We start from the raw sequence: 25,688 nt of genomic DNA on the forward strand, positions 1-25,688 counted from the left end.
ACTCAGTCTCATTTTCTCATTTGGCTTTAGGGGAGCTATTTAGTCCGAACTATAGTTAACCCCCCTTTTTTTATCCCTTTGTGCAGTTTCAAAGTTCTGGCACACTTTTCGTCTTGTGACCATTTACTTGGACTTGCAGAATAATTGCATAATCCTGCTTTTCTCTTAGTCCTCTCATTTTATTCCTGAGTCTCGGCTCAGAGGAGTCAAGCACTTGCCCAAAGGACACCGTTAGGAAGGAAACGGGTCAGTTAATATCTGTCCAGCCCAGGCCCATCCTCTCGCCTCTGCACAATCATGTCCTCTCTCTGACTCAGGAAGGCACGATATGGTTGCTTGGTTTTCTTCTCTGAGAAGCAATTCAGCTGATGTCATTAACACTCAGCTCCACTAGAGAAATCAGTGACATCATCTGTAGCATAACAATGACAAACAATAAGCCACCAAGAAAGATCCCCTCTCAACTTGCATCTGAGCTGGACTGGAGAGCTGTTTGTCAAGGTCTTGTTCAAGAAAGTGGCAGGTGGGCTGGAGAGATGGCTTAGCGGTTAAGCGCTTGCCTGTGAAGCCTAAGACCCTGGTTAGAGACTCTATTCCTCAGGACCCAGGTAAACCAGATGCACAAGGTGGCGCATGCATCTGGAGTTCGTTTGCAGTGGCTGGAGGCCCTGTCACGCCCATTCTCTCTCACTTTCTCTCCTCTCACTGTCACTCTCAAATAAATAAATAAACAAAAAAATTAAAAAAAAAAAGAAAGTGGCAGGTGAGTCGAGCGTGGTGGCACAGGCCTTTAATCCCAGCACTCGGGAGGCAGAGGTAGAAGGATTGCTGTGAGTTTGAGGACACCCTGAGATTACATAGTTAATTCCAGGTCAGCCTGGGCTACAGCAAGACCCTACCTAAAAAAAAAAGTGGTAGGTGGTCTGAGCAAATGGGATCTAGTTCTTTCACCTCTGGGGTACTTTGTGGTCCTGATACTAACCTGAGTCCTGGTGCCAGCCTGGCACCCCAACAGAAGTCTCCTGGCGACACGTCAGCTTGCATACCTCTCTCTCGGGCGGTTTTCTTGGAAGTCATTGGAAGGATTTTGCTTCTTCTGTAGCTGGTTGGCCTGGAAGGAAGAGCAGGAGCCTGAGGTTCCCATTATAGTCCTCAGAGCTACAGGATCTCTCCTACCCCAGCCCCCAGATGGGAAGCAGGGGAGGATGTGCTGCAGGTGGTCCTAGAAGGAAGAGCAGCATTGAGGTTCCCAGGAGCCAAGGCCTGGGCCATGGAGACCAGGAGTGTTAGAAGTCTGGGGCAAGGCCTAGGGGTAGATGGGTGACCAGGTTTTGACATCCTCCATTTTTAAAAAACTTTATTTATTAGAGATAGAGAAAGGGAGACAGAGAGAGAGAGAGAGAGAGAGAGAGAGAGAGAGAGACAGAGAGTAAGAATGGGCATGCCAGGGCCTCTAGCCACTGCTAACGAACTCCAGATGCATGTGCCACCGTGTGTATCTGGCTTACATGGGACCTGGAGAATCAAACCTGGGTCCTTAGGCTTCATAGGCATGCACCTTAACCACTAAGCCATCTTTCTAGCCCTATATCCTTCAGTTTTGACTTCTGCTAGGAGAGTTCTTCTGGCCTGGGCATCTGAACCCAACAGCTTTGGGGGCAGGAAGGAGCAAAGTCTCAGGCCTTACCCTATTTTGGCACAGAATCCAACGGAAAGATGAGAGGTGGGACCTGCCAGGGGCCAGGGCACCCCAGAGACCTAAGCAAAGGCTTCCAGGCTGGGCTCCCACGGGAGTGCGGTCTGGTTTGTTGGGTGGCACAGAGCACAGGCTTTGGAATCAGGCTGCCTTGGCTGGAACCCCAGTGCTTAGATTTAGTGAGCTGTTCAGTCAACGTTGGGCAAGTCATTAGCTGCTCTCAGCATCGATGTCCACGTGTGCTCACGTTCACCACAACCCAGATGCTCTGTGTATACAGTGGTTCATACACACTGCGGCCATGGCAGGGTATTTACAGCGGAAGTTGCCCAATAATACACATGCAGACCATCTGTTCAAGTTTATGAGATAAACAACTCAAGCAATTGTCAAAGGACACAGGCAGAAAGTTTTCACAAGCAGTAAATAGATTCATGAAGAAAATTTCAAAATCGGGGCTGGAGAGATGACAGCGGTTAAGGCACTTGCCTGAGAAACCTACAGACCCAGGTTTGATTGCCCAGGACCTGTGTAAGACAGGTGCAAAAGGTGGTGCATGTGTCTGAAATGCGTTTGCATTGGCTGGAGGCCCTGGTGTGCCATTCTCCCTCTTTCTGTCTGAATCTTCCCTGCTCTTTCCCTCCCTCTCTCTCTCAAATAAACATACTTTTTTTTTTAAAAAATTCTAGTTTTTGGAGGTAGGGTTTCACTCTAGACCAGGCTGACCTGGAATTCACTATGCAGTCTCAGTGTGGCCTCGAACTCACGCCGATCCTCCTACCTCTGCCTCCCAAGTGCTGGGATTAAAGGCGTGCGCCACCACGCCCGGCCAAATATTTTTTAAAAATTCAAAGTCAGGGCTGGAGAGATGGCTTAGCAGTTAAGCACTTGCCTGTGAAGCCTAAGGACCCTGGTTTGAGGCTCTGTTCCCCAGGACCCATTTATTTATTTACAAGGAGAGAGTGAATGGTTATGCCAGAGCCTATAGCCACTGCAAACAAACTCCAGATGCATTTATCTCTTTGTGCATCTGGCTTTACATGCATACTGGGGAATTGAACCAGGGTCCTTAGGCTTTGCAGGCAAGTGCCTTCACCACTTAACCATCTCTCAGCCCTTGTTTTTTATTTTAACTGATACAAAAAAACTATAAAAGTTGGGGGCTGTAGAGATGGCTAAGCGGTGAAGGCACTTGCCTGCAAAACCAAAGGACCCAGGCTCAATTCCCCAGGACTCACATAAGTCAGATGCACAAGATGGTGCGTGCATCTGGAGCTCCTCTGCAGTGGCTGGACGCCCTGGCACACCCATTCTCTCTTTCAAATAAATAAATAAATAAATAAATAAATAAATAAATAAATAAAATACAAAACTATAAAAGTTGTACATATTAATAGGATATTATCTAGTATTCAATTACATGTATTGTGATTATATATTTTCAAATATATTTACACAATATAGACCATATGATATTTATTAAGAAATTTCAGGGCTGGAGAGATGGCTTAGCGGTTAAGTGCTTGCCTGTGAAGCCTAAGGACCCCGGTTCGAGGCTCGGTTCCCCAGGTCCCACCTTAGCCAGATGCACAAGGGGGCGCACGCGTCTGGAGTTCGTTTGCAGAGGCTGGAAGCCCAGTCGCACCCATTCTCTCTCTCTCCCTCTATCTGTCTTTCTGTGTCTGTCACTCTCAAATAAATAAATAAATAAAAATTAAAAAAATTTTCAAACATATGAAATCGAATTAAATAGTATGATAAATCACCCAAAGAATTTAAATTTTTTTTGAGGTAGGGTCTCACTCTAGCCCAAGCTGACCTGGAATTCACTATGTAGTGATCCTCTGACTTCAGCCTCCTGAGTGCTGAGATTAAAGGTGTGTATACCACGCCCAGCCCTAAGAGATTTTAAAAAATTTATGTGTGTGCGTATGTGTATGATGTGTGTGCATGTATGGGCTCATGTAAACAGCATGTGTGCAGATGTCAGAGGATAGCCTCCAGATGTTTGCTTTCTCCTCTGCCTTCTTTTTAAAAAAATATTTTATTTTTATTTATTTATTAAAGAGAGAGAGAGCGAGCCGGGTGTGATGGCGCATGCCTTTAATCCCAGCACTTGGGAGGCAGAGGTAGGTGGATCGCTGTGAGTTCAAGGCCACCCTGAGACTACATAGTGAATTCCAGGTCAGCCAGGACTAGTGTGAGACCCTACCTCATAAAACCAAAAAAAAAAAAAAAAAACCCAAAAAGAGAGAGGATGGGCATGCCAGGGCCTCTAGTCACTGTGAACAAATGCCAGGCACATGTACCACCTTGTGCATCTGGCTTACATGGGTTCTGGGGAATCGAACCTCGGTCCTTAGGCTTTGTATGCAAGCACCTTAACCACTAAGCTATCTCTCTCCAGCCCTGCCTTCTTTTTTTTTTTTTTTTTGCTGCTGCTGCTGGTGGCATGTGTGTGTGAGGAAGAGAGTCTAGCTGGCTTGCAAGCTCCTGGATTCTCCTGGTTCCACCTTCCATTGCCTTACCCACATTGAGATCACAGATGTGTGCACCATCTTGCATCCAGCTTTACACAGGTGTTGGGGAATTAAACTCTAGCTGTCAGCCTTACAAGCAAATGCGTTTATTCTTTGAGCCCCAGCCTAGGAATATTTTTTTTACATGTGTGTGTGTGCACATGGTATGGTATGTGTACGCAGTGAATGCACATGTAGGTGTCCATGTGGCACCTCGTACGTGGTGTGGTGGCCAAAACAGAATATCAGCTGTCCTCCTCCCTTGCTTTCCTGCATGTTTGTACTTGAGGCTGAATCTCCTGCTGATCCTGGTGTTTTGTCGTGTGCTCTGGAGATTCTCAGGTTTCTGGGACTGGGGTTTCAGACGCACACGGCCACATCCATCTGTTTATGTGGGTCTGTGGGATGGAATGGGATAGTCCCTCGGGTCTCCTCAGGTCCTTGTGCTTGCAGGAAGAACTCTTCACCACTGAGTCGACTTTGAAGGAAAATAGGCAAAAGTATCTGCTGTGTTGGTATAGGAGATGATGAGTTCATGTTTTCTCCTTAAATGTTACTATTATTTTTTTAAAGATTTATGTTTATTTATTAGAGACAGAGAGAGGGATGGAAGAGAGAGAGAGAGAGAGAGAGAGAGAGAGAGAGAGAGAATGGGCACGCCAGGGCCTCTACACACTGCAAATGAACTCCAGACACACGCGCCACCATGTGCATCTGGCTTACATGTGACCTGGAGAATCAAACCTAGGTCCTTAGGGTTCTCAGGCAAGCGCCTTAACCGCTAAGCCATTTCTTCAGCCTTGTTATGTTATTTTTAAAGTCATAAGCTAGAGGTAGATGGTAGGCTGTGCTCCTGAATAATACATGACTGTGTATTTGTTGTGCACCTATTCATTCCACAGGGAATTCACATTAAGAGGTGACAGAGCCAGATGTGGTGACACACGCCTGTAAATCGGCACTGGGGAGGCTGAACTAGGATAGTGAGTTCGAGGCCAGCTGAGCTACGTTGGCAAGACTGTGTCTCAAAATAAAATTTCAAACAGGGCTGGGGATGTAGCTCAGCAATCGAGCATGTGCCTAGTGTGGACATGGCCCTGGGATCAGTGCCCACTCTGGGGGCAGGGAGGGGAGTTAGAGAGGGCAGGTCCAGGCCTCAGTTTCAGTGCAGAGCCGGCCCACTGAATGGACTCTCAAAGAGCCCCAGAATGTCAGAGCCACCCAGGACACTCTGCTGCCATCGTGCTGCAGTCCAGGGTCCTGAGGCCCGGCGATGCGAGCGGCTTGCCAGAGCAAACCTGACCGTTCCACGTAGGGGTGGCTCCTCCCTCGGCGATGGCCGTGTAGTCCTGGGAGCGTCTCCACATCCAGGAGACTGCAAGTGGGGTAGGGAGGAGGCAGCCGAGTGGAGGGCGTTCTTCCAGGACAAAGGCAGGTGCGTGGGCTGACCGCATGAGAGGGAATGCACGTGGCTGCTGCCCCTCAGATGCAAACCCCTGGCCCATGGTCATCTCCACAGGACGCTGAGTGGCCTCAGCAGGACACGGACCCCACAGCAGCACATGGGGCCGTCCAGGACCGTCCGCCGTTATCCAGCCATGGCTGCCAATGGCCAGCTGACTTCCAATGCCTTGCCTGCGGGACTTGGACTTGAGCAAAGAGATGTCCCCCAGCAGGCAGCACACGTGGACCACCTCTCACCCACCTGGGGTAAGGCTGCCTCACCTCAAGACCTAGAGGACCAGGGTGTCTTAATGTGATCCATGCTCGCCCCACCGCTGCCTTCCCCTCCTATTCCTGGAGGAGCTGAGTTGTCACCTTGTCCCTCACTCATCCAGCCACTCAGAAAGCAGTATTTTGTTTTGTTTTTCTTTTTTTTTAATTTTATTTTTATTTATTTATTTGAGAGCGACAGACACAGAGAGAAAGACAGATAGAGGGAGAGAGAGAGAATGGGCGCGCCAGGGCTTCCAGCCTCTGCAAACGAACTCCAGACGCGTGCGCCCCCTTGTGCATCTGGCTAACGTGGGACCTGGGGAACCGAGCCTCGAACCGGGGTCCTTAGGCTTCACAGGCAAGCGCTTAACCGCTAAGCCATCTCTCCAGCCCTTGTTTTGTTTTTCAAGGTAGGGTCTCACTCTAGCCCAGGCCGACCTGGAATTCACTATGTAGTCTCAGGCTGGCCTCGAACTCACGGCGATCCACCTACCTCTGCCTCCCAAGAGCTGGGATTAAAGGCGTGCGCCACCGCGCCCAGCTCAGAAAGCAGTATTTGAGCCTTTGCAAACTCCAGGGGTGCCAAACTAGATCATGAGGCTGTGGCTCCTATCCAGACGCTAGGGCCTTGGCTGCTCTGTCTCTGCCCTGTACCCTTGTGTCACGTCCTCCTGTCTGCTCCCCTCGTGTTCATCATGAGCTTCAACACCCCAGCCCACGCTCCCACCTCATCCTTCCTGCAAACTTCAATCCTGGACCAGGCCAGACACCTGCTTCTGCAGCACTGGGCCAAGGCTATAAGGAAATGCCCAGCAGTTGTGGGTTCACAGCATGGCACACACTGCCATTGCCTGCAGCCTTCACTTCCTCCTGGATATCTTTTTTTTATTTTTTATTATTATTTATTTGAGAGCGACAGACACAGAGAGAAAGACAGATAGAGGGAGAGAGAGAGAATGGGCGCGCCAGGGCTTCCAGCCTCTGCAAACGAACTCCAGACGCGTGCGCCCCCTTGTGCATCTGGCTAACGTGGGACCTGGGGAACCAAGCCTTGAACCGGGGTCCTTAGGCTTCACAGGCAAGCGCTTAACCGCTAAGCCATCTCTCCAGCCCTCTCCTGGATATCTTGCTGGCTCCACCCCCCCAACCCCCGCCAAATGAAGCTCCTCAGCTGTGCTCTAGAAATCAGGCCCCCAAGCCTGCCTGGTCATTTCCCAGGCCTTACCTTCCTCCACTTTTCCTAGGACTCCCCCTCTACTCCCTGCCCTTAGGCTCAAAGTGCAGTTCTAACTCTTTTTCTTAAAAAAAGATTTTATTTTTATTTATTTACTTGAGAGAGAGAGAATATGAATATGGGCATATCACAGCCTCCAGCCACTGCAAATAAACTCCAGATGCCACTTTGTACATTTGGCTTACGTGGGTCCTGGAGAATCAAACCTGGGTCCTTCGGCTTTGCAAGCAAATGCCTTAACTGCTAAGCCATCTCTCCAGCCCCAGTTCCAACTCTTGTTGGCTGTGTGATGTGAGGCACCCTGAACACAGCTGAGCCTTTGTCTAAGTGTAACATGAAATACATGCGTGTTTGGCGATGTAGCTCCGTGGTACAGATCTTGCCTAGCATTCACAAGGAAGGCCCTGGGTTCAGTCCCAAGTACTGGGAAAGCATTTTTGAAATGAAATGTTTGATTGGATGTATAAAAATTGCCAGTGTAGCTGTGGTCATTTTGAATGGCTCAGCCTACAGCAGTACATGTCAGTGTGTACGCAGCATGAGCTCCATCCATAGTGGGCACATCGGAGGCTTCTCAAGGGGATGTCCCCACCGCGGCCATAGACCTGGTGTCCAGGAAGTACTTAGCGAATGCTTTGGGCAAGGTCCTTTGGCATCAGGCTGCCACCTCGGGCCTCTCTCTGCAGGGCTGAATCTCACGGAGAAAATCAAGAAGATTAAGATTGTCTTCACGCCTACCATCTGCAAGCAGACATGTGCCCATGGGCGCTGTGCCAACAGCTGTGAGCGGGGCGACACAACTACTCTGTACAGCCAAGGTGGCCACGGGCATGACCCCAAGTCCGGCTTTCGCATCTGTGAGTCTCATTTCCCTGAGGGGCTAGGGGAGACCACGGGACAGGCTTCCCTTGGCCTTGGTCATAGGGCTCCTTGGGTTCTCTCAACTCACATGGGAAGTGGAGTCTTCTCTCCGCCCTGTGCCAGCCTGGCTTGCAATTCTAGGCCAGTGGCGTAACGTCTCGGAGTCCAAGTTGCCTGAGCGCAAGGCTCTGCCCTGTACCCCAAGTCACTACAAGGAGGCAGGAGAGGCATGGAGGGCCAGGGCTGGTTAGTACCTGCCCATCTTTACTTCAGGACCCCATGATTATACGAATGCTCTCTGCCCTCCAGAGGATTCTGGGCTCCCCAAGCCACCCAGACTTGGCGTCCTGCTTCCTTGCTTGCTTATTGTCACCCACCCAAATGCCCACCGCCGGTCTTTTGGATTGTTGATATTGCAGACTTCTGCCAGATCCCCTGCCTGAGCGGAGGCCGCTGCATTGGCCGGGATGAGTGCTGGTGTCCGGCCAACTCCACAGGGAAGTTCTGCCACCTTCCTGTACCTCAGCCAGACAGGGAGACTCCGGGAAGGGGTTCACATCACAGGGTCCTGCTGGAAAGCCCCCTGAAGCAATCCACCTTCATGTTGCCTCTCTCCAACCAGCTGGGTGAGTGCCCAGCAGCTGGGACAGTGGGCCAGGGAAGAGTGCCAAGTAGGGTGGGCCCTGTCCACATGGCTGTGCAGGAAGGGGTCAGGGGAGCATCTCCAGTCCTTCCTGTAATGTCAACTTCCCGCTTGCCCTCCATCCACAGGACTCTGTTTCATTCCTTACCCTTCTCTCTCTCTTTGCATCTGAATTCCTCTATATGCTGTGCCCTTACCCAATGGCAGGGAAGACGAAATACAGGGTCCCATTCTCAAGGAGGCTCCAGGCCTGCATAACTGAAGGATGGGTGCGGGGTTGGATTCAGCAGGAATTTCATTTTCCTTGCCGTCCATTCGTTAAATCCAAATGTACAGAATTCTAAAGGAGTTGGGATGGAGGGACCCTGAGCCCAGAGTGCCTGGGAAGGCTGTATGGAGGGATCACCTAACGCATGGGTAGCATGAGGTTCGGCAGAGGGTCGAACCAGGCAGGGTATGTGGCTGGCCCTCGGGGCACTGGCATTGTGGAGAGGTGAAAACAGGAAGGGTTGTGTGTGGGGGGGGGGGCTCATACTCCAGAGCCTTCCAAGGAGAAGTTTGCCCTTCATCCTGTCCCCAAGGGGCATGGTCCTAGGGTTCCAAGTAGTGAAGGAGATTTGGGGCCGAGACACACAGTCCCAGGCTGTGCGCATTCTTCTGCGGTGAGGGGTGGGGTGGGAGAGTAAGGTGGGGGTGTGAGGGGGCTGTTTCCGGGCTCTTACCTCAGCTCCTGTGCCCAGCCTCTGTGAACCCCTCCTTGGTGAAGGTGCACATTCGCCACCCACCGGAAGCCTCCGTGCAGATTCACCAGGTCGCACGGGTGCGGGGCGGGGCTGAAGCCGCGCGGGAGGAGAACAGCGTGGAGATCCGAGCCCTCCCCGGGCCCCCCAACATCCCCGGCCACAGCCTCTGGGACAGCAACATCATCCCCGCTGGGGCCGGAGAGCTCCCGAAGCCACCACGCCCGGCGGTGCCCAGGCATCAGGGACTCCTGGGCCGGTGTTACCTGAGTGCGGTGAATGGGCAGGTGAGAACCCAGCTCCCATCTCAGCGCTGGAGGGTTTTAGAGCAGGGCTTCCCACGATGCCCTTCTCTCTCCCTCCTCCTCCTCCTCCTTGTGGTAGCCAAGGCTACCATTTCCCAAATGGGAAAGCCCAGGGAATTGGGAGTGCCTGAATGTGGGGAGGCTGGGCCCCCCACTGGTACCTAGCCGGGAACCAAGAACGCCCCCCTGCAGGGGAGATGTCACCCACAACCTGGGTCAAAGGCAGCCTAAGAGTTTGTTCCCTCAAGATCCTGGGCTTTCTGGGAGCTGAGCCCAAGACCCTCAGAGTATGGACGGCAGCTGTCACAGGCGTTCATGGCCTCTTTTTCAGTGTGCGGACCCCCTGCTGGAGCTGACTGCTCAGGAGGACTGCTGTGGCAGTGTGGGGGCCTTCTGGGGGGCGACCTCATGTGCTCCGTGCCCGCCCAGACCAGGTGAGTTGCTGCTGTGAACGTGAGGGGCTCAGGGGGTCCTGAGGGTAAGCTGGCTGAGCTGGCTGGTAAGCAGTCAGGCTTTCCAGATGTGTCTTGAGGAGCCAGAAGAGGTGGTCCCTGACAGCTTGGCCAGCTCAGTTCATCTGCCCAGCAGCTGGGCCCCTGTTCAGACCCATGGCCTGTGAAGGGGGTCCTGTCATTCCCAGAAGGTTTTAAGGATCCCGCATGGTGCTGAATCCACTCCACATTCCCATGTTTACCTGTGTTCTGGCCCTAGGGGCCCAGTGACCCTGATGTGGTGACTTATTGTTTCCCTCCTTCTTCCTTTGGGGATCTCAGGCCTTGTCGTCCTTCCTTTCCTGTCCTGTCTCGGGGTCTCTGAGCCAGAGTCCAATGTCTGTCCCAGAGTGTCCTCAGCCTTGGAGCGTGAGAACACCACTCTCTTGCCCTTTCTGGATGGCCGTGAGAAATCTAACTCACACCCATTCATTCATTTCTTCATTGGCAGATATTCGCAGGGTGTTGTGCGCACCAAGCACTGTGGGTGCAGTGAGCACGGGGTTCATGCATGCTGCTCCCCGAGGCCTTAGTCTGACATCTGGGAAGGGGAACCAGGTGCCTGTGCCTGAGTATGGCTTCTGTCTGCTCGGCCTTTCTTCCCCTCTAGGCCTGTGCCTGCACTTGGCATTTATTCCTCTTGCCTGTCAGCAGTCAGTTCGGTGGGCTGGTTGTGGGGGGGGGGGGGACTGGAGCAAAGCCCAAAGGTGGGAGGGACAGGGCTGTTCCCAGCATTAGAATTGGCACTAAAGTTTGGACTACATTGTCCACACTAAAAATAAATGCAGATGGTCCCCCAGCACAAGCAACGTTAGGGCAACCGCAAAGTGGTAGTGTTTAGAGCGGTCTTTAGCTTGCAGACTCTGCCCACTACCTCTCTATGTCCTTGGCCTCTTCACCTGTGAAGTCTGACACTGAGGGGCAATAATGCCAGCCTCACAGGGCTCCTGTGGCCCCTACATGAAGGGGCACTCTATGGTGGCTGCTGCAGCTGGATCTCCATATCCGTAGATTCAACCAAGCACAGGTCAAAAATATTTGGAAAAAAAAACACAAACCCTGGCTTGGTGGTACATGCCTTTAATCCCAGCACTGGAGAGGCAGAGGTAGGGGGACTGCCACAAGTTCAAGACCACCCTGAGACTACGGAGTAAGTTCCAAGTCAGCCTGTGCTAGAGCAAGAGCGAGACCCTATCTCAAGAAACCAGAAGCGATGCATACATACATACATACATACACACACACACACACACACACACACACACATATATATATTTGGAAAAAAAGTTGCACAAAGTTCTAAAACGTAAAAGTCCAGTGTGCTTCTCATGGATCATGATGCTGAATCCACACAAACGACATGACATGTAATCCTGTGTCCTGACAGCCTCCCGCCCTCCACCGTCTATCTCCAGCACTCATGTGAGCCTTGCTCACCTTGTCTGTGTACTATGTAGCTAGGCCTTTACTGAACACACAGGTTTTTTTTTTCCTCATAATATTCCCTCAACAGTACTGTGTATTGCTAATTTGCATAGCATTTCCATTGTATTAACTATTACAATCAATATAGAAGTGATAAAGTATATGGGAGGATGTGCGGAGGTTACATGCAAAGCCAGTATCATTTTATATGAGACTTGAGCGTCCACAGGTTTTGCTGTGTGCGGAAGCCCTGGGAAGCATGGATGCCAAAGGATAGCTGTGTCTTACTGTCATCATTATTATGGGACAGTATTCCTAGGAAAGGGAAAGGGACAGTTGACCTTGGGAAGAAACACATCAAGGGAGGGGATTACCATGGGATACTTTTTATAATCATTGAAAATGTTAGTAAAAATTGAGAAAAAGAGGGCTGGAGAGATGGCTTAGCGGTTAAGCGCTTGCCTGTGAAGCCTAAGGACCCCGGTTCGAGTCTCGGTTCCCCAGGTCCCACGTTACCCAGATGCACAAGGGGGCGCATGCGTCTGGAGTTCGTTTGCAGAGGCTGGAAGCCCTGGCGCGCCCATTCTCTCTCTCTCCCTCTATCTGTCTTTCTTCCTGTGTCTGTCACTCTCAAATAAATAAATAAATAAAAATGAACAAAAAGATATTTAAAAAAAATTGAGAAAAAGAAACACATCAAGTCTACTCAGTGAGTCCCTTGCAGGCCAACAATGTTTCTTTTCTTTTCTTTCTTTCTTTTGATGCCACATTTCCTCTTTCCTTGTGTTCCTTCCTCCTTCCTCTCAAGCCAGTTCTTGACATCTTCTCTATCTCACGTTGTTTAGTCAGCAAGTATGTTCACTGACCAACACCCATTTGAAGGGCCTGTGGTGTGAAGGCTCTGGGAGACCCTGGAGAGTGAGGAGGAAGCACTGCCCACCCCCAAGCTTACAGTCTGGCCAGCCACTGTTGTCAGCCATCAGAAACAAAGAGGACAGTGCAGCATCTGGAGTGATGCTGAGGGTTGTGGAGATGCAGACAATGGAACCAGGATGTCCACTGGTCCTGGAGCCCCTTTGCTCAAATCAGGGCCTTTTCCATTTGACTGGAACAATCACCACAAATATATGAATCTAGAAAGCCAGGGACGCCCTTGGATATGGCACTTCCCTGTAGTGTACGCTTTGCCTGTGGAGAAGGGGCCTTTGGTAAAGCTAGTGACTCAGGGAGGCTTCTTACATCCAGGGTGAGAGCTGAGGACCAGTTAGTGGGTAGGATAAAGAAGTGGGGAATGGTTTAGCGACTCAAGGAAATTGCATTTGCAAACGAGACCGAAAAAGGGAGCAGCGTGGGGCTGGAGAGATGGCTTGGCCATTAAGGCATTTGCCTGTAAAGCCAAAGGATCCCAGTTCTATTCTCCAGGACCCACATAAGCCAGATGCACAAAGGGGTGCATGCGTTGTCTAGAGTTTGTTTGCAGTGGCTGGAGGCCTTTGGCGCCCCAATCTCTCCCTTAATAAATAAATAAATAAATAAATAAATAAATAAATAAATAAATAAAATAGATATGTTAAAAAAAGTGTAGCCGGGCGTGGTGGCACATGCCTTTAATCCCAGCACTTGGGAGGTAGAGGTAGGAGGATTGCCATGAGTTTGAGGCCACCCTGAGACTCCATAGTGAATTCCAGGTCAGCCTGGTCTAGAGTGAGACCCAACCTTAAAAAAAAAAAAAAAAAAGTGAGGTCAGGTGTGGTGGTGCACACCTTTAATTCCAGCACTCAGGAGACAGAGGTAGGAAGATTGTCGTGAGTTTGAGGCCACCCTGAGACTACATAGTTAATTCCAGATCAGCCTGGACCAGAGTGAGACCCTACTTGAAACATCTCCCCTCCCTCCCCCACCAAAAAAAAGTGAGCAGTGTGCAGGGAGAGAATCCAAGCCTCTTGTATGTGCAGGTTCTGGTCCCAAGAGCTGGCTCACGCTGACAGGGCCCCTCTGGTGGCATCCTTCGCCTGCTGATGCTGGCCAAGGTACTGACTTGCCCGGGGACTCTTGGCCCAGTAGGGTTGTCCTTGGAGGCAGCAGGAAGGGTTCCTCCGAGAGGCAATTCCAGGACAGCAGCCTTACTGGCTTCTCCTCTGTCTTGAGTCCTGTATGCTGCTATGGCGTTGCCTCTGGAGTCTGGGAGAAAATGGAAGGGGAGAATGGACGTGAGCTGAGTGTGGCGGCGCATGCCTTTAATCCCAGCACTCAAGTTAGGAGGATCACCATGAGTTCCAGGCCACCCTAAGACTATATAGTGAATTCCAGGTCAGCCTGGGCTAGAGTGAGAACCTGCCTTGAATTCCCTCCACCCCCCCCCAAAAAAAGAATAGGGGTGGCTGCCAACAGATGTGGCAAAACCAGGGAGGGGTGGACCATGGCTGAGAAACATGGTTCTGGAAGAGGCCTCCTGAGAATCCTGCCTCCCTTACAACTGGGGTCTAGGCTCCTCTCAGCACCTTCTTTTAGGCAAATCTTTCTTTCTTTCTTTTTGACTTTAGAGACAGAGAGAATTGGCACGTCAGGGCCTCACCCACTGCAATCGAAATCCAGATGCCTGCACCACTTACTGGGTATATGAGACCTTGCCTCACCTTTGTGCATCTGGCTTAGTTGGGATCTGGAGAGTTAAACATGGGTCCTTAGGCTTCGCAGGCAAGCGCCTCATCCACTAAGCCAGCTCTCCAGCCCCTTTTAGGCAAATCTGCAGGCCCCGGGTGCCTGAGCTTTGGACACCATGCATGACCTGAGCCCTTGACACACAGCCCTGGAGGGGTGAGGCTTACTGAGGGTCCTGCAGAATCCTTGGGGTTAGTTTCTCCTCTTCAACTCACTAGGCCAACTTGACAAGGGTGTTAGTGGATGAGACCAGTCACATGACATTAGTGGGCAGGAAAATTGAAGCCACCTTGGATTTTTTTTTTAAATTTATTAGAGGGGGTGGGGAAATGGCTTAGTAGTTAAGGCGTTTGCCTGCAAAGCCTAAGGACCCTGGTTCAATTCCCCAGGACCCACGTAAGCCAAATGCATAGAGGGCACATGCGTCTGGAGTTCATTTGCAGTGGGTGGAGGCCCTGGTGTGCCCTTTCTTTCTTTCTCTCTGCCTCTTCCTCTCTCTCTCTCAAATAAAGAAGTAAAAAAAAATTATTAGAAACAGAGAGAGGAAGAGAGAGAGAGAGAGAGAGAGAGAAAGAGTGAGAAAAGGCACATCAGGGCCTCTATCCACTACAAACGAACTCCAGATGCATGTGCCACCATGTGCATCTGGCTTACATGGGACCTGGAGAATCAAACCTGGGTACTTAGGCTTTGCAGGCATGTGTGCTAACTGCTAAACCATCTCTCCAGCCTGATTTTTTTTTTTTTTTTTTGGTCACATCCATTGCTTATAGGATTTATAAGGAGGAGCATAGTGCCCTGCCTGTCCAGGGACACAGAGATGCAGGCTGTGAGGCCCATAGCAGAAACAGCTGTGGACAGCGAAGGACGCTGAGCCTACTCCCTGCAGCGGTGGCTGGTTGGCATGGTGACCGTGGCATTGGCTCTGAGCATGAGGGAGTCCTCACTTCAAGGGTGGGAATGGGTGAGAAGGCCAACATCTGCACTTCGGGGGTATCTGCCTGCCCACCCGCTCCACTCATGGTCCTGGCTATGCCAACCTTGTGAGTTCAGCCCACTGGCTATGCGAAGAACGTACTCCCAGAAGAGCTGCCCAGCTCTGTCCAAGCAGGGCCTAGCGCCTGGCCATGGTGGGGCATGGGAGCAGACCTGTGTGGATCGGGGGCACCACATGCAGGTGGGGATACCGAGCACTGACCGTGGCCCTGCGTGCACACTGAGCCGTCTCCCAGGTGGCGCCCTGCCTCACCCCACACGGGGCTTCTCCTGCTGTTAACACAGCTCAGCTTTCTGGGCACCAGGACACGGACCCCTGGAATTGCAAACATTCCAGCACGCTGAGCAAGCAATAACAAAGTCCAGGGCAGCATAAACATTTACAGCACATGAAAGTGCGGCTGGGTACTGTATAGGGAAGGGGCAGGACATTAGGGAGCCTTTATTTGTATTGTCAGTGTGCCAGGCATCTAGCTCCACACCCCAGCCCAGGGCCAGCAGGGGGTGTTTCTTTAAGTAGGCATGACAAGCCGACTACCGTGCAAGCGTCAGAAGACAAAAGGACAAGCCGCTGGGTGAGTTTGGGGGATGCTTGGCAAGAGAAGCAGGACTTCTGGATTCTAGAACATTCTCGACCCTTGTGGCTGTGCTTCTGCTTCTCCTCTGGTAAAACAGTACGATGCCTTTCATGGAAGGCTTTGTCATTCCTGGCAGAACCAGGTCATGACGGGAGCAGAGAGTGGGCGCCCTGTGAGCTGTACAAATTCCCCTCACTCACTGTGGTATTCTGAGGCTGTATGTCTGACTGTTGGCACTCGTCAATGCAAAATGCTCTTATTTCTGATATGGAAAAGAATCGCCTTGAAACTTCAGCTACACAACATGGAAAGATCTCTTTCCTTCCAGAAGAATTCCAGCGCCCCCTTACTCAAGGAGATGGCTCTGGGAGTCCGTCTGGGCCCACCTGTGAATCCCTCCCTCTGAGTGAGAGATGAGACATGTCCCCCGCTGACCTCCAGGGCTTAGCCCGATCCCTGTCTTCCTGACCCCTTGGGAGTTAGCAGAAGTCCCAGCTCAGAGCCTCTTTGGTGCCCTTGCCAGAGTCTGGGAACATAACGCTCTCAAGAACCACTTTGATTGAGGCCACATTTTTTGAGTTTCCATAGAAGACAGACATCTGGCTTGACTGGAAATTTGGCAGCTGCCCCATCAGGCTTGGCACCGGCTTTGTCAAACCCACCCCCCACCCCAAGGCCCCTTTGTTGGAACCGGTGGGGCTGGCACTTGGCTTGAGGCTTGCCGTGGTGGGCTGCAGCTGTTTGCCATGAGATTGTCTTTCCATCTGCCTGGCCTGGAACGAGTTCACCTCAGAACCCGGGCCCCTTCCTGGTTCTCCAGGGTTCATGGATTCGGTCCCTCTGCCCTTTGAGGAATTCAGCATCTTCCCCTCTGCTGGCCTTCCCCTGCATTGTCTCATTTCAGTGCACAAGCACAAGCCTAGGAACTTGAATCCCCATTTACCAGGTGCACATCTGATATGGCTGAGGAACTTGTCCAAGGATCACGCAGTGAGGACTGGTGACGCTTCAGGCGTGTCAGATTCTCAGCTTGACCCAAGTAGCCTTCTCACCCTGAGGAGACGTGGGCTGCTTGAGGAAGATAAACCTGGGGGCTAGAGCATAGTTTCATGCTAAGAGGATGTATACGAGGCTTGTATTTCATCATACTGGTATGCGAAGGAAATACCTGTCAAAATTAGGTCTGCTGCAGAGATGGCTTAGTGGTTAAGGCATTTGCCTGCAAAGCCAAAGGACCTCGGTTCGATTCCCCAGGACCCACAAGGTGGCACATGGGTCTGGAGTTCATTTGCAGTGGCTGGATGCCCTTGGGCTCCCATGTCTCTGTCTTTCTCTCTCTCTCTCTCTCTGTCTGCCTCTTTCCCTCTCTTGCTCTATCAAATAATTAAATTAAATTAAAATGTATTCATAAAAAAATTAGGTCTGCTAGACAGGCAGGTTAGACGTGGGTAGCCCAGGCCTAAGACTTAATGGAGACATGTTTAAAGAATTGTTCCACACAGAAGGAGGTAGGTCTGTTCCTTGTAATTATAAGAGAGAAAAGGTGAGAGTGTAGATGTTTCTGGAAAGCAGAGCTCAACTTGACTGGGCACCAAGGGGCATCTTACCATAGGCAGCAAATACCAGGCAATAAAATGAGCTGTGCCAAGAAGTACTGGGCTCCCCACTGCAAGAGCTATACCTACCAAGACCAGACATTTCAGAGAAGGGGGGGGGCTAAGCGTGACTTTTGAGAGCATCCATGCATGTTTGAGGGTTTATTGGAAACCCAACAGAATGCAAGCTTTACTCTGGTCCTGAGCCTGAGCCTATAAGGTTTGTTACAGGGGTAGCTCTGTGACGCCAGCACTAGGGAAGGGTTGAGTATTTGAGGGTGATGTGTACCTCAGAGGAGATTTGGAACAGAGAGCGTAGGGTGCGTCACAGGAGTAATATTATTGTCAGAGCGTCATTAGCAACTGTTTGTTTGGAGCTTGTGTAACTGCCTAGCACCACACTGGGGGCCTTTCATGGTGTTGGATGCTAACGATGCTTCCAGGCATGAGTTTCTACCATGCCCTTGTACAGAAGGACCTGGGGCCACCGTCCACCCGATCTTGACCCTTGCTTCCGACACCCCGTAGTTCCCTAAGCTGCAGGACCCTGGCTTGGAAAACAGCTGTGCTGGGGCGGGGTTCCTATTCTCCTGGGTGAGACGCCCAGTGCCCTGCTCTGGAGAAATGGGTTTTATAGGATTCCAATCAGGTTGAGAAAGCAGTGTCTCTGGCGAAACAATGTTGTCTTCTTCCAAGGGACTCAAGGCCCCCCTGGGAATTGTGCTTCGGGCTCGGCCAGCTCCCTCCCTTCCCTGCAGGGTTGGGTGCCATGACGCATGCGGCATCTCTGGCCCGCTCTAGAAAGGGCTGGAGTGGGGATGGCTGGGTGGACCCTGTTGGAGCCTGGGTCTGCCCTCTTCAACTCACTGTTTGTGGTGGCCTTGGTCCTTGTGATCCTCTGAAAAAAGCAGTCCCAGGCCATATTTATTTATTTATTTACTTATTTATTTATTTATGAGAGAGAGAGAGAGAGAGAAAGAAAGAAAATGGGTGTGCCAGAGCCTTCAGCCTCTGCAAACAAACTCCAGACGCATGCGCCACGTTGTGCATCTGGCTTATGTGGTTCCTGGGGAATCGAACCTGGGTCCTTTGTCTTTGCGGGTAAGCACCTTAACGGCTAAGCCCCTCCCTTCAGCCCCAACAGGCCATCTTTGAAGACGTGCTGATCCTCACTGAGGGAAGCCATGACCCTCCAGCAAGGAGGAAGTCTGACTAAGGGAGCAGATGGTCATTACTGCAGCGTGGTGACCGCTGCACTCAGAGCTTAGCAGGCTTTTTATTGCTCACAGTAACCAGTGAGGAAAGACTTGTCATCCTCGTGTTACTAGTAAGAAACCCAGGCTCAGAGAGGGTGAGCTGTTTGCCCAGATCCAGCTAGCTGTGCAGGGCAGCAGGCCAGATGTCCTCCAGACTGTTCTAGGAAGGGTGGCAAGACAGAAAGAAGGAAGAATAGGAGAGAGGGAGGGAGGAGGGGGTCAAGGAAAGAAAGGAAGGAAGGAAGGAAAGAAGGGAGAGAGGGAAAGGGGGAGGAGAAGGGAAGGAAGGGAGGACTAACCCTTAGGAAGCATCAACTGGGACTGTACCAGGTTCAGTCTGAGATTCATTTTTTTTTTAAATATCTTATTTAGTTGAGACACAGAGAGAGACAGAAAGAAGCAGATATATAGAGAGAATGGGTGCACCAGGGCCTCTAGCCCTTGCAAACAAACTTCAGACACATGTGCCACCTTGTGCATCTGGCTTTACATGGGTCATGGGGAATCGAACCTGGATCCTTTGGCTTTGCAGGCAAGCGCCTTAACTGCTAAGCCATCTCTCCAGCCCTTATTGGTAGTTTTTTGGGGGGGGCTATTTTTTTCTTTTTTGAGGTAGGATCTCACTGTAGCCCAGGCTGATCTGGATCTCACTGTAGTCCCACACTGGCTTTGAGCTCACAGCAATCCTCCTACCAGCTTCCCCAGTGCTGAGCTTAAAGGTATAGGCCACCATGCCCGGCTCATTATTTTAACAGAGTGAGTCTTCATGACATCCCTACAAACTGAGTTTCTGTCCCCACTTCTGCAGATGAAAAACTTCAGGGTGAAAGGGTAAAAAATGCGCCCCAGGTCACAGAACAAGTCAGGTTGGAACCAGGACTCCTGTGAAGGTGGTTTCCCTACAGCATAGCTTCCTGGGGTACGCAAATCCAGGGCCAAGGCCCCCCGGTCTGCGCACATGTCCCTGTGGCACCAAGCTTGGCTTCATGGGCCAAGTATGAGTCTGCTGCCTGGGCAGAGAGGTGCACAACAGGGAGCCGTCACGTCTCCCGGCTTTGGACACCTGTCATCACAGGCTGAGACGGGTGAGCTGTAAGCAGCCCTGTGGCCAGACACATGTCTTCACCGTCTCCTCTCCAGCTCTGCCTGTGGAAACAGGGCCAAAGCTGTCTTCAGCAATGCATTTGCCCGTGTTAGGGTCTCCCTGGGAGTCCCAGCCGCGCCAAGGGGTCTGAGGAACTAACTGGGTGGGACAGGCTGCAGCCAGGAGCACCCTCGTTCTATGCTGTGAGTAATGGGATGCAACAGAGGGTGGAAGGTGCTGAGGTCAGGGGTCAGGAGAGCTGAGATCAAGGCTCGGAGCCCCCATTTTCATACCAGGACATTGACCCCTGGCTGCCTGCATGCTTCCCAGAGGTTTTGTCATGTGGCCCTGACTGGGGCCTCCGCAGCTGCTTGGGCTTTGTCGGGTCTTGAGGGTGCCACCTGAAGCTCCCCACATCCCCACATGTCTCCTTGAAGCATCTGGGGCAGTCACATCATAGCCACTCTCTTTCTGACTTGGCAAATTTTCTTCTCCTCTGGTGTGGCCCTGAGGGTAAGGACTCTCCATTTTTTCTCCTTACCCCTTGTAAAAGAGGGTGGGGAAGGGTCTCCAGGAAAGGTGATGGGCTTCCTGCTGGAAAGGTATTTTGTTATGGCCTCTGTTGGATCCCAGAGTTCTCTGCCTACACAATTCCTAAGGCTTGTCATAGACTCATTTGTTTTTCTTTCTTTTTTAACTATTTATTTATTTGAGAGATAAAGACACAGAAAGAGAGAGAGAAAAAGAGAGGGAGAGAATGGGTGCCCCAGGGCCTCCAGTCACTGCAAACGAACTCTAGATGCATGTTCCACCTTGTGCCTCTGGCTTATGTGAGTACTAGGGAATCAAACCTGGGTCCTTAGGCTTTGTAGGCAAGTGCCTTAACCACTAAGCCATCTCTCCAGCTCCATTTCTTTTTCTTTTTTAACTTTTTTTTGTTTATTTTTAATTTATTTTTATTTGAGAGTGACAGACAGAGAGAGGAAAGAGGCAGAGAGAGAGAGAGAGAGAGAGAGAGAGAGAGAGAGAATGAGTGCTTCAGGGCCTCCAGCCACTGCAAACAAACTCCAGACACGTGTGCCACCTTGTGCATCTGGCTAACGTGGGTCCTGGGGAATCGAGCCTCAAACCAGGGTCCTTAGGCTTCACAGGCAAGTGCTTAACTGCTAAGCCATCTATCCAGCCCCATTTGTTTTTCTAGAGGAAGTGGGTGGTTCTGAATTGCTCCTGCCTGCATTCATGATCCCAGCTCTGTCCACCCGCGGGGTGACCTTAGGCACATTTTCTGACTATCTCTTTGCTTAGTTCGCTCATCTGTAAGATGAGGGTAAGGTTAGTAAATATGTCCAAAGGCTGTTATGAGAATGAGGTCAACTAGGACATGTCAAACCTTTGCAGGAGGGCGTGGATTATAGTAAGCCTGCTTTGGCGTGCCCAGAAATGCTCCAGGTACTGCACTGGCTGTAGTCATGATGAAGGAGACAAGGTCCCTGTTCTCACAGCTTTTGCTTTGGGAGGAAGCTGGATAAGCAAAAAAAAAAAAAAAAAAAGGCCATAACCGTGACACGTGAAATGCTGTGACCAGGGGAATGCTGCTGTGCTGGGAACATGCTAGGGACACTTGCCTTCCCTCATCTCGAAGGCACACAGCTCAGTGGCTGCTGAATTCTCACGCTCAGGTCACAGGGCCACGGATTTTAGCCGGCTTTTCTAGATTGGACCCTGGAGCTGGTCGCACAGTAGCTAGGAACAGCCTTTGGCAGACAGTTCTGGGAGGTGTGAGGAAGGGTGGGAAGAGCCCTCGTTTGAGACCGAGGCCAATGACAAAATCGGGAACGTCACCAGAGACGGTGACTTGGCAGTTATTTTTTCCAGAAGTCTGCCTTTGGGAAAGGCTGTCCATCCAACACGTTCCCTTCCGTCCAGCACCAGCAGAGCCCCCGTGCCAAGGCGGGAACCCCTGTGTAGAAAGAACGCCACCTCCCCATGGCAGCAGCTAGGTTTTCTCAGCTTGATGCATAGCCTGCATTCCCACGGGGTTTCTGCAGGTGCCCGCAGCTGGTTCTCCTCTTGCTCCCAGCTCCAGCCAAGCTTGCTGTCCCTCCTCTTATCCCCAGGAAGCCGAGACCTGCCTGCCTCTTGCTCCCTCCTGGCATCCGGGAGGCGATGTTCTGGTCTACTGGCCCATCCAGACCTCCTTCAGTTCTCTTTCAACTCTCTCTGTGTGTAAAAAGGACAAATGTGTCCTTTGTAACCGAAGCATACATTCAACCCTGACTCAGCTCCCATGAGCCTCTTTGCCTGCGCAAGTTATTTGATGTCTCTGAGCCATGCTTTCTTAATCTGTGAAAGAGGGGCAAGGGACCCTGGCCGGTAGTTACTGCTGGGAGAAACAGTACGGTGTGGCACAGTGCCCTTGCTGCCCAAGCACAGCGCTGCTTTGCCGTGTGGTCCCCTGGCACCTGCCCTGCGTTCTTTCTCGCCTTCTGCTCTTCACAATGTCTGCGAGCTGCATCTGATCAGCGGGCTTTCTGGGTTTCTCTAGACCACATCCTCTTGTTCTTCCCTTCCCTCTGGCCTCAGCTTGTACCCTCAGGCGCCAGGCCAGGGACGGCTATGCTTTCCAGCTTCATGCCCATTTTTCTGTCTCCATCTCAGTGTTTTGTTTCCATGAGTGTGGCCTGCTTGGGCAGTCTTGGCTCCACAGTGGACCATGAGAACTCAGAGCATGACAGGCCATGGCAAGAAAAAAATATTAGAACTTTAACTTTTTATTATTAAAAAACATTAAGCTTGTGGCTGGAGAGATGGCTTAGTGGTTAAGGCACTTGCCTGCAAAACCAAAGGACCCAGGTTCAACTCCCCAAGACCCATGTAAGCCAGAGGCACAAGTGACACACGCATCTGGAGTTTGATTGCAGTGGCTGGAGGCCCTGGCGCACCCATTCTCTCTCTCTCTCTCTCTCTCTCTCTCTCTCTCTCTACCTGCCTATTTCTATCTCTCTCTCTCAAATAAATAAATAATAATTTAAAAACATTAAGCTTATTGCTAGGCACACACCTTTAATCCCAGCACTCAGGAGGCAGAGGTAGGAGGATCGCCATGAGTTTGAGGCCACCCTGAGACAGCATAGTGAATTCCAGGTCAGCCTGGGCTAGTGTGAGACCCTACCTTGAAAAGCCAAAACCAAACCAAACCAAACCAAACAAAAAACCATTAAGCTTTACTAGCATTTGTCCTCACTCGGTCTGTCTGTATGTCAGACTGTCACATGTCTTGCCTGGCATCTGATATGTCCTCTGGGAAGGATGGGGTGGGGGGAGGAGACTCGGGACACCCCTCGTGTTTGTCTTTGTTATATTACAACACAGTGAGGTTCCCACTGCTTTCTCCTGGATTCCGATGTTATCTGGTGTTAACTAACACAGCTCTCACAAAGTAGAGAAGTAACTCTAGAAAGTTCCTGCAAAGAAACTATGGATTCAAAGTACAACTCATGACCTATTCAGAAGCAGTCATGGAAAGTATAACGCTGATTCTTCTTGTGTGTGTGCATGCATGCGTGTGTGTGTGTGTGTGCGCGCTCGTACGCACCCATGCATGTGAGCACACACCATGGTGCCTATGTGGAGGTCAGAGGACAACCTTGGGGTGCTGGTTCTCGCTTTGTACCTTATTTGAGACAGGGTCTCTGTTGTTGTTTGACACCGTGTAGCCAGACTACTTGGCCCTTGAGCTTCAGTCTTCTCCTGACTCCTCTTCCCATTGCCACGGGCGTGTTGGGATTACAGACACGTGTACATCTGTGTCTGGTGTTAGGTGGGTGCTGAGGATGGGAACTCAGGGTGTCAGGCTTGCACACTTTGAACCACTGAGCCATGCCCCCCAGCACTCATAATGCTGGTATTTCTTATATGACATGTCATCAGACAGATTGCATGGTAAAAATCATGACCTACCACATCTGACCCGAATTGTACACCAAGAAGACTAGCTGGGAAAGCCGGGCGTGGTGGCGCGCACTGTGGGAGGCTGAGGTAGGAGGATTGCAGTGAGTCTGAGGCCAGCCTGGGGCTACAGAGTGAGATCCAGGTCAGCCTGGGCTAGAGTGAGACCCTGTCTCAGGAAAAAAATAATAGATGAGATGGGATATAAATTTATATCTGCTATCTTCAGTAGCAAGCCTTGCTATAAGTGGATGGTGAGGCTGAAAAAAAAAGTAGTGAATGATGGATAAAAGCTACCTGATGAGAAAAACATTAACAGACCTAGTGTGGTGGCACGCACCTACAGCCTCAGCACTTAGGAGGCTAAGGAAGGAAGATGGAGAGAGTCCAGCCTGGACTACATAGTTCAGACCCCCGAACTTAAAGGGAAAAAAAGAAAGTGAAAATACCAACACAACACAAACTTGGCTATTCAATTATATGAAAGGACCAAGCTGGGCATGGTAGCGCACGCCTTTATTTACCCCTGCACTTGCGAGGCAGAGGTAGGAGGATCATGGTGAGTTTGAGGCCAGCCTAAGAGCACATAGTGAATTCCAGGTCAGCCTAGGCTAGAGCGAGACCCTACCTTGGAAAACAAAACAATAACAACAACAATTTTTAAAAAAAGAATCAATATTTCTACCAAGTTCTTGATATTATAGTAATCTCGTTCAACAATAAAATTCATAAAGGAAGACACAGCCAAAGAACAGTAGACAACTTATGGGACAAAATTAGCTTTATCACACAGCCCTAGATGTGTGGCTGGTGATGCTCCATGGGAACCAGCAGGATGGGGTAGGTGACAGGGAGGAAGAAAGCCTTGTGAGTAGCTTCTTTACCACATGCATTGGAGACAAGCTATGGCCACAGGGAGAGACGATCGCAACAGGAAGTGATCCTCCAACTAACTCCACAAAGCAAGCCCCTAAAGACTATTGGGAGCTTCAGAACTTCATAGGGAATAAAGTCTATGGAAATGGATGGCTTTTGCCCTTTGAAGACCTCTGGCTACTTCCTAGTGAAGGAATTCTGAAACTCAAAGACAATTTCTGCTCCGCACCCTCCCTGCAATGCTGGGGAGATCAAACCCAAAGCCTGGTGGACTTGGTCTCTAAGAGGTGGGCACATCCACCAGACTGCCACTCCAAAGTAATGCAGATGTTCATCTTGTTTTTGTTTAGCATCAATTCTTTTGGGGCTTTTGGCTTCTGTGAAATATGAGGGATGTTGTGACGCTGAGGCAGGATGTGGATGGATCATCAAAATGCAAATAATCATTTCTTTGTTGGCCAAACTGCATTTAGATTTCCTGTGTATCTATAAATTATTTTCAAATGAAAAAGTAAAATTAAAAAAAAAAACTATTCAGCCCCAGAGATGGAGTCTTTAACTCAATCTGGAGCTTCCATTTTCAGTCAGCAAGCCCCCAGGGAGCCTCTGGTCTCTGCCCCACCCCATACAAGTTACAGATGCGTGTGGCTGCACCCAGCTTTCTTATGTGGACCCTGGGGAATCAAACTCAGGCAGCCTCAGCCCTTTTGTTTGTGCAGCAAATGCTCTTACCTGTTCAGTTGTCTCCTTAGTCCCCAAAATTAATTTCTTCTAGAATTTAAATTTTTTTTGAGAAAAGATCTTACACTGTGTTCCAGGTTGGCCTTGAACTTGAGGTGATCCTTCTGCCTCAGCCTCTTGAGTGCTAGGATTATAGGCTGGATTCTAAAAATAATTTTTTAAAAATATTTTATTTATTTATTTATTTGAGAGAAAGAAGCAGATAGAGAATGGGGCCAGGTGTGGTGGCGCACGCCTTTAATCCCAGCACTCGGGAGGCAGAGGTAGGAGGATCGCTGAGAGTTCAAGGCCACCCTGAGACTACATAGTGAATTCCAGGTCAG

General features: G+C 50.6%; 1 protein-coding gene across 1 annotated transcript in view; it reads left to right on the forward strand.

Annotated features, from left to right (window-relative positions):
* Ltbp2 (latent transforming growth factor beta binding protein 2) overlaps positions 1 to 25,688 on the forward strand; it is a 119,068-nt gene that overhangs the window by 50,390 nt on the left and 42,990 nt on the right. The window contains exons 4-8 of the mRNA XM_045153951.1: positions 5,735 to 5,925; positions 7,852 to 8,022; positions 8,446 to 8,652; positions 9,410 to 9,696; positions 10,046 to 10,148. Coding sequence (XP_045009886.1) covers positions 5,735 to 5,925; positions 7,852 to 8,022; positions 8,446 to 8,652; positions 9,410 to 9,696; positions 10,046 to 10,148 — 959 coding nt within the window. The remainder of the gene's footprint in view (positions 1 to 5,734; positions 5,926 to 7,851; positions 8,023 to 8,445; positions 8,653 to 9,409; positions 9,697 to 10,045; positions 10,149 to 25,688) is intronic.

Source organism: Jaculus jaculus, chromosome 7 (genome assembly GCF_020740685.1).
Source record: "Jaculus jaculus isolate mJacJac1 chromosome 7, mJacJac1.mat.Y.cur, whole genome shotgun sequence".
In the NCBI taxonomy this organism is placed as follows: Eukaryota; Metazoa; Chordata; class Mammalia; order Rodentia; family Dipodidae; genus Jaculus; species Jaculus jaculus.